Genomic DNA, 13527 nt, shown 5'->3' on the forward strand with positions numbered 1-13527 from the left:
AATTTGTGAGCTACCAACAGGACAATTGAGCTCTGCTCCTGGCAACGGCGGAGTTTGAGTACAACAACAACAACCACACATCAACAGGGGTGTCCTCATTCAAGGCAAATTACGGATTCAACCCATTGTACAGCGTAATTCTGTTGGCAGGGCAGTGTGTACCAGTAGCAGCAGTGGCGGAGCGACTCCGCCAGCTTGCGGAGGTACAGGACAGACTTGAGCACTGTCTGGAAGCGGCGCAAGAGGCCATGAAAAGCTATTTCAACAGCGGAGTGCGGAAAACACCGGAATGGAACAGCAGAGACAAGGTTTGGTTAGATGGACGCAATATCTCAACAACCCTCCCCAGCCCCAAGTTGGAACATTTCCAATAGCTAGCAGAATTTCAAACTCTGCTTACAAATTGACCCTCCCGCTCACCATGCAGGGAGTCCACCCAGTTTTCCACGTGTCAGTACTCCGCAAACACAAGCCCAACAAAATTGCCCACCAACAGCGGCAGACCCTGGAGCAGGTAACAGTCAACGGCTGAGATGAGTGGGAGGTTGACGGCATACTGGACAGCCGGCAGAGAGGGTGGACAACTCAATACTTTGTCAGCTGGCGCGGATTTGGACCGGCGGAGAATTCGTGGGAACCGGAAACAAACCTGATGTCAGCCTTAGTGTCATCACAGCTGACCTAAAAGCTGCCTGTTCTACCTTTGTTACATATAAATTACTTTATATCCTTTTAATCTTAAGAGATAACCTTGTTTTGACTTCATATTCTGTTTCCTCACGTAATTTTAACCCTAGTTACAACTTACCAACTCTTTGTAACTATACTCCTTCCCTGAGTTATTGAGTTGTGGCGCGCATGCGCAGTTGTGACGTGTCAGCGCTACCAGGCGCGCCAAACCACATGTACATATGTAAACTACATAAGCAAACTGTGAAAATTTTCGTAGTCAGGATCCCCCTTGCCTGAGGCGGATCCACAGACTTCAGCACACCAGAACCACACCCCAGAGAACCCCAGGATCACCACCAAAGAGATTACTACACTCCCAGTATACCTACCGTCACAGGCGCCTAGGATATTGACAGTAAGTAACCTCTTTCACTGAACCTTGTTTATCTCAGAGGTACAACTCTGTGTCTTGCTTGATCTTCTCTTTTCTGCTGGTTTTGTCTTCTTCTTGATCACAGGGCTGTCCCTCCAGATCTACTGGCCTTTGCCTCTATCTTGATCACAGGGCTGTCCCTTATTGTCATTTGGCCTTTGCCTCAAAATCTAGGTTCAGGGCTGTCCCTCAGGTTTCCCTTTAAGAACCTTGACTATCCAGAAGGAAGCTAAAAATTTCTGGCTGGATTAAACTTATCTAATCCAGATACCCTCCTGAGAGGAAGCTGTAGCACTTCTTAGCACAGAGTAGCAGCACTCTTCTGAAGAGTAGCATTGCCAGTGGATGTGCATTCCCACTAGAATAACCTAGTACTTCTCTTCATCTTGATCCTGCTCTGTTTTCTCTTTTCTCTTTCTCTCTCTCTCTTATAGTTGTATTTTCTTTATCCCAAGAAATCCAACTATTGCCCCCCATTTCTTGTGTCCTGCTGTCACTATAGAGACTCAGGCTCACACCTGAAGAACAGCAGAGACCTATTGGTGGAATTCAACTCAAAATTTACGGAGGCGGTGGCCAGGCATTGGAGGACACGGAGAAGAAAGTGAGAGGGCAAGCTTTTTCCCACTGGGTTTTTTAATGCTGCCCAGGGACAGAATGCAAAGCCAAAAGAGGAGGATTTTTTTTTAAATTCTCATTGATCAACCAGAAAAGAGTGGATAATGTTATGAGCCGTAGCGCGGGCTCCGCAGAACAGACTCACATGTACATAGACTACACTTACATTTCACGGACCATACTCAAGGTTTGAGAGGCTGGAGATCCAAGCCTCTTCCTCATCCTGCAATCTACCATCTTGGATACAGAACCCCCAGAACCCCAGACCCCAGACTCCATCTTCCTGTCCCCAGAACAGTGTTGACTAAGTAATCCTGAATTGCTGTGGAGCATTTGGATTTGAACTATTTATGCATGATTGTATGCATTGTGTTGAGGTGACTTGATCTGAGTTGCACGTCCCCCAAGTGAAAAACTCAGACTCCAGAAGAACAAACAAATCCAATCGCTATCAAACCACCACCCTTATTTCACTGCCAAAATCATCCTATCTGCATCAATCTAGTACCGCTTCAACCGCTTGCTTAGACCAAGGAAATTCAGGAGGAGCCCAAATTTAACTCAAGTGGCTGTGGAGGTAGCTGAACCTTCATTGTGGTTTTCTCTCTATCCCAGATTTCCCTTCTTTGCTTCAGTGTTTTGTTGATCTATTCCTTTTCTTTTAGGCTTGTTGTTACTTTCTTTCATCTCCTATATAAATTCCCATTTCTATCTTTGAGTCAAAGCTAGGACTAGAATAATCAAAGGTACGTAATGATCTCATTCTTTCATATCATTGTTTGTCTTGCTTATTTTTATTTTTATTTATTCTTTATTGTTAGTTATCTACTACTATTAGTATTTGGTATTAGCTTCAATAAAGGACTTGATCTCTAAGTTCCGCAAACAGACCATAACAGCCTAACTATCTGAAAGGATTGTACTTGACCTTGTTTTTTCCCCTCTCCATCTGATCTAGCCCCAGCTCAAGACCAAGCAGTAGACCTAACACTTCACATTCAAAGTTAGATGCCTTCCCGCTACTACCCAGGTAAGCCAATTTTGAAACTGCTGCCCCTAACCCTTTTTCTGGGTGGGTGGATACATCCGTGAATATGAAGAAATTGCTCCCCAGGGTGTTTTCCAGAATTTGGTTGATGTTCAATTTCTCTTTGTACTTAGATCCTTTTCCAATCTGCAAGGTTGCCCTATTCTGGGGTGTCCAAGGTGGGAAATTGGGCAAGATGGATTGTCTCTGTTCAATATTCTTGTCATTCATCATCAGCAACCTTTCTTGTCTGATGTTTGCTTCAGCCAAGTTTGGGAAACTACCCCTAAATTGTAAGGACAGCAACAAGCTGGATGGAGCAGTGCTCAGGGTGGGTATTTTTTGAGTTTTGAGTGGTTGAACTTGAAGGAATGTTTTGGTTGGTGGGGGTTATGGAGGGTATGTTGGATATGGTTTGGTTGCTTATGTTTGTACAGGTTAGGTTTGATGTAGTTTGATCTAGAAGCTAAATAGTGCTTGTAAAACTGGATTGTAAAAATCTGGCTTTACAAGTGCCAGATCTGACTTTACAAGGCCTTGGAAATGGAGTGGAGGACTTCCTGTCAATCTGCAGCCCCCTGCAGAGTCAGATCTGCAGCCAGAAAACCTTAATTTTTGCGGGTAAATGCTGTCCCAGGGGCTGCAGATGTGGTTCTGCAGGGTCTGTAGATCTCAACAGGAAGTCCTCCAGTCCTCCCCCAATCAATCAATCAATCCAATTGAACAATTTTTTAAAAATAAAATCATCATAAAATTTGTCCTAAATTTTTGTAAATTTCAATTGTGCACCCCCCTCTCGCTCCTTTGAGCAATGCTACTATTTGAGGTGTTGGCTGTATCGGTTGCCTGTGCATCTCTAAAGTTCAACGAGGCTACGTGTCGTACCAAGCCCTTACAAGCTGGGTCGCTTCCAGAATATTGATATGCGAGAGTGGATATCGCAACCAGGCAATCCGCTTCATTCCGCACTGCTACATAGGCTGTATGGTCAATCTGTCGGTCAGGTGGAAATGATTAGTAGTGTGACAACGAACATGAAACAACTCTTGGCGAGCACCGGTCGGGTTGTCGCAGTATGAGCTGGCGTCATCGACGCGCCGCAGCAGAACTTACTTGCCCCAACCGGACCCCGCCGGCTGCCAAGGGACGCGGATATAAACCCAGCCCTCCTTGGAAACTCAGAAGTCTTTCTCCCACTGCCCACCTCTTGAACACTCTAGATCAACCTACATTTCATCCCATAGAATATACCTCATCTCAACCCAACAGTCCCCCCTTACCCACCTAAAAATGCCTGTCAAACTTGGAGTCAACGGCTTTGGTGAGTCATCGTCCTAGTCTTTCACTTCTGCTCTGCGGCTAACTCTCAGCGGCTATCGATCAGGCCGTATTGGTCGTCTCGTTGTACGAAATGCTATCCTCCACGGTGACGTTGAGGTTGTTGCGTGAGTTCTCCTTGCCCGATTGTGACGCCATTGGACTGCGTTCTCGATCACTCACACCTACTGTTCACTAATCAGCATCAACGACCCATTCATCGACCTTGAGTACATGGTAAGTGGCTGTCCCGTCAGCCCTCGCCGGTCGCTGGAATCTTATCTCTGATCTTTCTTTCTCCTAGGTTTACATGTTCAAGTACGACTCGACCCACGGCCGATTCAAGGGTGACGTCAGTACCGCGAACGGCAAACTTGTCATCAACGGCAAGTCCATCGATGTCTACTGCGAGAAAGACCCTAGCGCTATCGCCTGGGGCAAGTCTGGCGCTGATTACGTCGTCGAGTCTACCGGTGTCTTTACCACCAAGGAGAAGGCATCGGCTCACTTGAAAGGTGGTGCCAAGAAAGTTATCATTTCTGCACCATCTGCCGACGCCCCGATGTATGTTGTCGGTGAGTACTGTTCACGGCTCCTGCGTGAGATGACAACCCTCGCTAACGCAATGGTGACCTTATCTTGCAGGTGTCAACCTCGATTCGTACGACCCTAAGGAAACTGTTGTTTCGAACGCATCTTGCACAACCAACGTGAGCATTTGCTTCAGCATCGATGGATGTCTTGACCACTTTCTAACCTAGATTGCATTCAAGTGCCTGGCTCCCCTTGCCAAAGTCATTCACGACAAATATGGTATTGTTGAAGGGCTAATGACCACCGTGCACGCCACGTAAGTTCTTCCCACTACCAAGCGGTTGCAGGCTCTAAGTTTGACATATTTTGCGTCTCTGTTTCAGTACTGCTACCCAAAAGACTGTTGATGGTCCCTCGGGTAAGGACTGGCGTGGTGGTCGTGGTGCATCTGCCAACATCATTCCCTCGAGCACCGGAGCTGCCAAGGCTGTCGGCAAAGTCATCCCTGCTCTCAACGGCAAGGTTCGTCTATATCGGTAGCCAATTCCAACTTTATTTGCACTCACACATAATTGCGGTTTTATTCATTCTAGCTTACTGGTATGGCTTTCCGAGTCCCAACTGCCGATGTCTCAGTGGTCGACTTGACCGTTCGAATTGAGAAGGGCGCCTCTTACGATGAAATCAAAGCCACCATCAAGGCTGCTTCCGAGGGTCCCCTCAAGGGCATCTTGGGCTACACTGACGAGGACCTCGTGTCTACTGACTTTGTCGGTGACAGCCACTCCAGTATCTTTGACGCCAAGGCTGGTATCAGCCTGAACCCCAACTTCGTCAAGCTTGTCAGCTGGTATGACAACGAGTGGGGTTACTCTCGACGAGTCGTCGATCTCGTATGCGAAATGGCAAAGCGAGAGTGAGTTTCAAATTGTGATGTTGTCCCACACGCTTTTGGCCTAGTAGTAGCTGACCTCGGTCTCTTTTCAGTGCTTAGTGGGAAACCGAAGCTGTAAACGACATGCCTCTCATCATGGCCCCACCCTCTTAGAAACTCATGTCAAGTTTATGAAAATAAAATTAAAATGTATCAAAAATATATTCATGTGTCATATCTTATCGATGCGCCAATGTTTCCAGGTTTTCTTGCGGTATTTCCCGTTAGATAGCCGATCGAGATTCAAGTGATCGATGAAGTAGCTAGGATTTGGTACAACGAAATAGACATCTCTAATCAGATCTACCATCTGGCTTCGAATGAACACTCTCGGTCAGCGCGATGGGGTTCGAATGCCCCTGCTGCTGGGCTGAAAGATGTGCGTTTGCCACATAGCCTTTGGGAACATCTTCAGCTACAGTCAAACCTGTCTAAGGGCATACCCTTTGGGAGAAAAATTTTGACATGACTTTAGGCAGGTTATGCCCTTAGAGATGATGATTTTGCAGGGCAATCAAGAATACGGGGAAGTATTTTTCTATGCTGTTAGGCAGATTATGCAGTTGAAAGGGTATGCCCTTAGACAGGGTTGACTGTATTACTTAGCTCTGGAGCATCCCATACATGGGTTACTAAGCTTGGACAAGTCATGATGCCAACTTTGCTTATTGACAACTGGGTATTGTCAGTGGTCACAATGATAAGGTTATTTTTCTTTCTACTTTTCCCCCTCTTTGCTGCTGGAAATTTGAAGTTAGTTGACTTGAGGCATCATGGTAAGATAAATTGTTCAACCAGTAACAACCATGCTCATTGCTATCTAGTAATGAGGGCTGTGAGGAGCTGTTACTTTGTTGAGATAGTTTCAGGTATCCAGAAGTCAACAAAACTCCCCAATTGTTGCTACAGGTCTAGAAATGTTACTCTAAATCATAAAGTTAAACACTCATCCAAGCCACAATGCACATGAAGACTATGTACACCCGGGGAGTCCATCCACGGGGAAATCACGCGGATTCCACGAGGACTCCACGTGGTAGCCGCGTGCAAGGTCAGACCAGCGGCTGGAGGTCCAGGGAATCCAGGGTCACCACCGGGAGGATCACCCGTGGATTCCACGGCAGCTTTCGGCTCTGCGTGGAATCCCCGTGGATTCCCTGTGATCCCGACGTGAAGGTCAGGCCCACGGGTGGATCACGGGTCCTTCAACCGTGGACTCCCCAAGGATTCGCCGTGATACCCAAGCGCGGGTCGGGTCCACAAGATGTGGTTTGGTTAGGTAACCCGGGGGGGAGGGGGGGGGGGGGGGCGGAGCGGATCAAAACCGCGGGTGATATTGCAGAATGTGGTACCACCAGGGTACCACAACTGCATTGCATATCAAGTAGCTGTGAAATGTAAATAAACAAAGTAAAAATAAAATAAAAACAATAATATGCCAGACAAAAGGAGTTGGGAAAAACAACAAGGAAACAAGTTAAGAGTGTGAGAGCACAAATGATCAGGAAATACATGGACCCAGGCCTACAATCCCAATCAATCATCTATCGGGTCAAGAAAGGGGAGGAGGAAAAAGCCTTTAAGTGGGTTACTGACCCCAAACAGCCTGTGGGCGAGCTCTTCCTTGATCCTAACCTGTTCTCCATTGACAGTACCACCGCCATTGCTTTCACAGCAATTTCCAACTCCGGCACCTATATGGCCTATGGCCTCTACCGCTCTGGGAGCGACACCTACACTGTTTACGTCCGTCACACTGACTGCCCCCACACCAAGACTGCTGCCAATGGCGGCAAGAGAGGTGAGGACCCTGGGTGGATGAAGGACATTGTTGAGAATGTTAGGATGACCGGTGTCAATTGGATGAGAGACGATTCTGGTCAGTGCAACAAAAGCTGCTTGTTAGGAGGGAGAGGAGATGAGGATCATGAATCCTTCATGAGATATTGATTGATAAGCTGCTTGTTGACAAGAAGGGGGACTCACACGTTAGCTTGAGGACAATGTTGGCCCACTGCCCCGGAAGCAGGACGGCGCCGTTTGCCGGCGACTCAATCGGTATTTGCTGCCCGCACGCTTTCTGGATCCAGCTGAGGCCCAGGAGGAGGAGGGGCAAGGGGCGGCCATGGTGGGTGGGTGTGGGTTGGGGTGGGAAGAAAGGTGTGGGGTTGATGGTGTGAAGGTGAGCCTCCAGGGGCCGTGAGGAAGTGGGACTGAAGGGTCAGAGGGCGGGGTGGCGGGGCTGGGGATAAAGTTGTCACTTCCCTTGGGAGCCGTTGAGTGTCCTCAAAATGCACACAAGCCAACCAATATCACTGAAATAACCCTAACACCGGCAATGCAAGGGCATCCGTGGGTTCCTTGTTGTTGAGAACAAAGAGGAACTCACGGGGACAGTTTCCACTGGGATCCCTGAGGGAGCCGTGGATTTGTCGTGATTCTCCCCTTCGGAATGACGGGAAAATCACAGGTGGGTGGAGATGACGGGAAAGCCCGTCGGCCCGTCGTCTCCACGCATTTTCCACGGGAGGGTGGAGACAACGGGGGGAGCAGTGAAATCCACGTGGATTTCACAGAGTTGGTGATCTCGTCATCTCCACAAACGCGCGGGCCAGGAAGCACCCCCGCCGTGTAGAACCTCTGGTTACAATTGCATGTTTGTAGGTAAATATGTAATTATGATCATTAGATGCAATATTGTAATGGATCCTGCACAGTAAAAGATAATGTCATATTCATAGACCTAGCAAAATTAACAAGCTTTATGATAGGATGGAATGAATATTTACTATTCTGACAGGAACTGATTTCAAGCTTAGTGTTGTGTTAGATCCCTAAGATTAAATCTTTAAGCAGAAATTGAGAAGAAATTATAGCCATACTAAAGGAATCATGCAGAGCATCAAAGTACAATCCAGTAGCAATATATTCCAGTCATGCCAGACAACATATTTACAAAATTTGAGAGACATTGAGGCTAGCTAAGGTAAAATCCCTGCAAATCCAGATTTGAAAAGACAATTTTGAGGATATTCAGTCAATGGCTGATTTCCATGATGCAGGTTTGGACCCTTCATTTTAGCGGGTTCTCTATTATGTTAGCTCAAACTTACATTATCCAAGAGGCCACACTTATATATGTTTGCTACAGTACCATTCATAGATCTGGTGTTCCGTGAACTCGTCATCCTCATTGTGCTGAGTATCACGGGGGCTATGAGGATTCAAATAAACACGCTCTCTAGGAGATCTTCTACGTTGATTCCCTGTAAAAGCAGGAGCTGCCAAAGATTTGGTCCTTGAGCATTGAGCAACACTCAAGATGATCGAAAACAGATAAACATTTTTGGAAGCAACTGCACAGACTTGATTGAAAACTTGCACCAGGCGACGGTATTCCATTTCTTAATAATTGGGTCAGGCCACCAGTTTTGCTTTTGGAAGACCAATTCTTCTGTGAGGTTTGCTGGCTTGATTCCCCTTGAACTTGGCGAATTCGGGCATTTGGACTCTGTTCAAATTCTCTGCGAGGGAGAGGTTCTGGTCGAATCACCTCCGCGGGCTCGAAGCTTAGAGGGGCCATGCCTCCTCGCTCAGCTGAGTGAATTAAGGCCCTGTTTTCGGAAGTAATAATCATGCTGAAAAGTGGCATACACGCAGAGAGACAAGCCATAAGCAAGAGTAGTCGCATATTTTTGGAAAAAGTGATAGGATCTGTAGAGTGCTTTGCGTAATATCAGTAGCGAGCTAGAAGATTAGTGGCACTGGTAAACGTGAAGAGAATGTGTGCACAAAGCAGGCTGTTGGAGAATTTTTCGGGAGCGATAAGGTGGTAATTATATGGATATCCTCCGCACAAATAGGCTGTGGAGCCGCACCGCTGGGTTCTGGCGGTGCTGGCTGATACTTGACGGCTCCTGAGTAGATCAAATCACCCCTGCATCATTCGGATAAGAAAATCCCGGCGGGCGAGCTTGGTCATTGGGGGCAAAGGTCAATGTCTCCGGTTATCTCAGACGGTTAAGCAGGTATCCTACCTGTATGGAAACCCTCGTAATCATTGGAGGGGCATCTCGACTTTTTGAACTAGCATGTTATCATGGTTTCCTGGAAGTCGCGAAACATGCAAGCAGAATATACTTGCCAATTTCTGAGTTCTTGGGTCTAACAGTTCTTAATGCAATCCCGTCTTCAAGTATGAAACACAAACACTAAGATCAATTAAACATAGGGGACAGCATTCACGAGAAGCATATAAACCTTGATATGCGCTTGAACAGATAGAGGCACATTTTTTTTTTCAACGGAATGAGTCTGGATGGAGAAAAGATCAAGCAATCTTTACCATATCTCGCGCCAGGCATACAGTGCATTCTGAACCTGCGGATAATCACCTTTGCAGATACGCACGCAAAATTTGCCAATATGGCACAAGCACATGTTTACTGCTTGCCTGCCGAGGCAGAGTCTTATCCCTCAAACGTTTCGTCCCATGCATACCAAGTTCTCTTTTTCGGGCTTACTGTGGAGACAAGACCAGCCGTTTACAGCAAATAGCAACGGTATCTATGATTCAAACGGGCAGCGGAAGGCGAACCTGAATGTAGCCTAAACAAAGATCACCAATTTAATTTGGTTGTGGATTTGCAACAACAGCAAAAAAAAAGTGCAACGAAAAAAAAGCAACCGACATGCCGAGTAGCCTCCCCGGGAAGCGGGTGCTTTAACTGCTGGAACGGACCAGTCATCGAGGCTCAATCACCGGAACAACTTGGCCATCGAGGGGACTTGTGTGTTACCCCTCCCCGTAGCCGGTTGTACCGCTCGGCGCTCATCTACTTATGTGTCAGCATGTATCGGCGATCACGCTTGATGGCCGGGTAGCTGGTCCGTACCGGTCATCAAGGCTGAAGAACTCTTGATGCCGGGTGTGTATAATCTACTTTCTCATACATCCGGCCATCGAAAGGAGTGCGAAATGTCCTTTCAATGGCCGGTGCTTGTACAGGTCATCGAGAGCAACACACTATTCGATAGCCGGCCATCAAGAGGGGGTACACACTCCCATCGATGGCCCGTCTATTCCGGTCATTGAGGGGAGTGTGAACCTTGTCTTGATCATTGTCAGGTACACACTCCCTTCGCAACCTGCCATCCGGCCTTCAAGAACAACTCACCAACCAAGCCGTCGATGGCCGACCCCGACCGGTCATTGAGAAGGGATCAAACTACTCCCCTCAATGGACATTTTTTTCCGGCCATTCTGGTCCGTTCCAGTATGACCAATACCCGCGCCGGCGATTGGTATCGGTCATACTGGATGAGATCCGCCCGCGGCTGGGTGGGAGGATACGTACTTGACCATTTTTTTTGTGTGTACATAACCATGGTGATTCTACCAAAGCAGAATTGCTTAGGCTAGATTCATCTCCCCCAGCGGAAGCAGTGAGTTACTAATTGTCCTCCGCGCAGCAGATGAAGCATGCCGCAGTTGCGCTTAACCAGAGATATTTGTTGGCCCGGTATTGTGAGGTTCATGCCTTCAATTGATGCAATGCCCTCCCTGTATGATGGAGTACATAATGCGCCGAAGCAAGGTCTCGGCAGGTGTTGCGAGTATCAGCGGGCCGCTTTAACACGACTGCCATGGTGCCAGTTCAAAGCATACCTTAAGCATATGGTCGGTGCTAAGATTCGCCCGGAAGCTTTGGAGAAACACGCGTTTCTCTTCGGGATTTACCCCGATTTTCTAGCAAGCTTTCAAAAAACGTTTCCTGCTTGTTGGACTCTACCGGGAGACTCCATGAATAGCTCCTGGAGGATCGATTCGAAGGGTGGTTGTCTGTCCACATGTCTGATTGATAAGTATCACTGTAAAGGCTCGACTTGGCGTTCATCGAACCAATCAACATTGAGGTGAACCATTGGATACCCCAAAACCTAGTTTAGTCTGGAGTGTCTAACCCCCACTCCACGTTTTTTAGGGAGAAGCCCAGCACTCCTGCCATCATCTTTAGTTCCCAAATGATCACACACTCCCAAAATATTCTGTGCCTACCAAACTGCGGAGTGAAATGCCACCCGCACCAAAGGTTTTGGAGTGCACAGGTTTTTACTTCACAAGTATTGGAGTGGATTGTCGGCAAGTGACCCCAAGTTTTATACATAATAGCTGGATTGTGTATATCTGAATGCTTTGGTTTGGAAGCTACAAAATACATCTTTCATTGTTGTTGAAAATTTTGTCCTTGCATGTACCGTTTTGAGCAAAGTGGACATGTGCTTGAAGCACAAATGTCACGCAGATCTTCCGGTCCTTTTTACTTCGGTATTTTGACAATTCAAACAGGTTAATTATATTATTGCTGATTTTATCCACAGAAAAAAGGAACAAGCTTCCATCATTTTTTACAGGATTCCCCAATGATCTTCCACTGCACAACAAAACTAGTAAGACACACAAACAAATAGAAAATTGATGTTGAGTGCACAATTTTCTGTGACCAAATGTAATTGAAATAGAAAGTTAAAATTCTCACTTTTCCGCAAGCCACTGAAGCTGATAGACTGTATTGACTGATCGCAATTTTCTCATCCACTAGATGATCAGCAAAGTCATCCTTTTGAAGCGAGAGATAAACATCAACCTCAGCCGTGGGTGCGGTATTGGTGATAGAAAAAGAGAAATAGTGACGAACAGCGCCATGAGCCATTGCACCAACAAAAACAACCAAGTGTTTCTCTGATGGGATGGTGGTGATGTATTCAGACAATTTGACTGGAGGCGCGTCGAACGATAAAGTGATCTTGTGCGAATTCAGTGGCAGATGATCCGAGATTGGATTCTAAGAGTGTTAAATGTGCTTTTCAGTCATCTTTGGTCTAATCTGAGCAGTTAAAACAGACGATTAGACTTTACTTTGATAACTTTCAGCAACTTTTCTTTACCGGTGGTAGATTTAATCGATAGTTGGTGAAGCAATTGAACTGCGATGTAGATAACCACCCAGAAAATAGAAAAACTTTAGTCAGTCGTTAGTTCAGTAAGGAATAGATGGTTAAAATAATTTTTACCCATCAGGCCGCTAAACCGTTTGAAAGTTCTGGGAATTCTGACCGTAGGATGAATTTCGATCAGTACTCCAGCGGCAGTCTGGATATAAACTTGAAGTCTTCCAGCTCTATTTACGGGTGAATCAAGTAACGTAAGCAGACACTAGATTAAAATTGATGATAAGCGTCAATTCACAGTGTACAAGCGAGAGAGAGAGGGAGAGATGGGAGCTGACCTGGTGGGTGATATCGGGACGAGTAGCAGCGATATCTTTTCCCATTTTGGCAAGAATAGATTGATGGTCATCGCAATTGAGGAGGGTATATTTAAGTTGTTTAGCAGATTTCTTATTGCCATGGGCCGAGTTCGAGCCCGAAGATTGTTTGACAGTTTGGGCGTAATTTTCGAGACAAGCCTGGCTGAGGACGACGATCAGTTTGGGTGCCGAAGCGGAATCCTTGGGATTACTAGTTGAGGGAGCGACAGGTAGCATGAGTGGATTAGATAGCGAGCTCGGTAGCTGTTGTGCGCTTGCTTGAGCTTCCTGGGCCCCATCGTCTGCCTTCTGCTTCTTCGGTTCTCGTTTACGTTTGCCGTTGGGCTTGGTTTGGGTGTTGTCCATGCTGCTTAGTATGGAATTCAGATAGTCGGTCTCCGGGGTTAAGATGAAGTTGACGAGGTTCTCCTTGTGGCGGTTGGCAGGATGGAAGACAAAAACATCTCGGGGGCACATTGTATTTTGCATATTCATCCAAATGCATTTCGGAGACCGCGGCCCCGCCACCCGCGGGTGTGGACCGGGAGCTGGATCCGACCCGACGTATCAGGCGGCCGTTCAGCCTCCACCTATCAGGACAGGCACAATCGGAACCACTACCGGTACACCACGGACGGTTGTATATGTGATAAAGAAAAGAAGAGAAATGCCGTAAGTGAGA

General features: G+C 46.8%; 2 protein-coding genes across 2 annotated transcripts; one reads left to right on the plus strand and one right to left on the minus strand.

Moving 5' to 3' along the window:
• Positions 1-4040: 4040 nt before the first annotated feature.
• On the plus strand, positions 4041-5595 carry PtA15_11A499 (uncharacterized protein; the record flags this gene model as incomplete). Its single annotated transcript, XM_053161413.1, has 9 exons — positions 4041-4071; positions 4135-4195; positions 4271-4304; positions 4372-4642; positions 4713-4777; positions 4841-4917; positions 4985-5123; positions 5195-5517; positions 5589-5595. The coding sequence occupies 9 exons, from the start codon at positions 4041-4043 to the stop codon at positions 5593-5595; spliced, it is 1008 nt and encodes a 335-aa protein (XP_053025363.1).
• Positions 5596-11943: 6348 nt separating this feature from the next.
• Positions 11944-13322, minus strand: PtA15_11A500 (uncharacterized protein; the record flags this gene model as incomplete). Its single annotated transcript, XM_053161416.1, has 6 exons — positions 11944-11982; positions 12075-12155; positions 12234-12380; positions 12455-12522; positions 12610-12751; positions 12825-13322. 6 exons carry the CDS (start codon positions 13320-13322, stop codon positions 11944-11946), a joined length of 975 nt encoding a protein of 324 aa, XP_053025364.1.
• Between the last annotated feature and the right edge of the window lie 205 nt (positions 13323-13527).

This window comes from Puccinia triticina, chromosome 11A (assembly GCF_026914185.1).
Source record: "Puccinia triticina chromosome 11A, complete sequence".
Lineage (NCBI taxonomy): Eukaryota > Fungi > Basidiomycota > Pucciniomycetes > Pucciniales > Pucciniaceae > Puccinia > Puccinia triticina.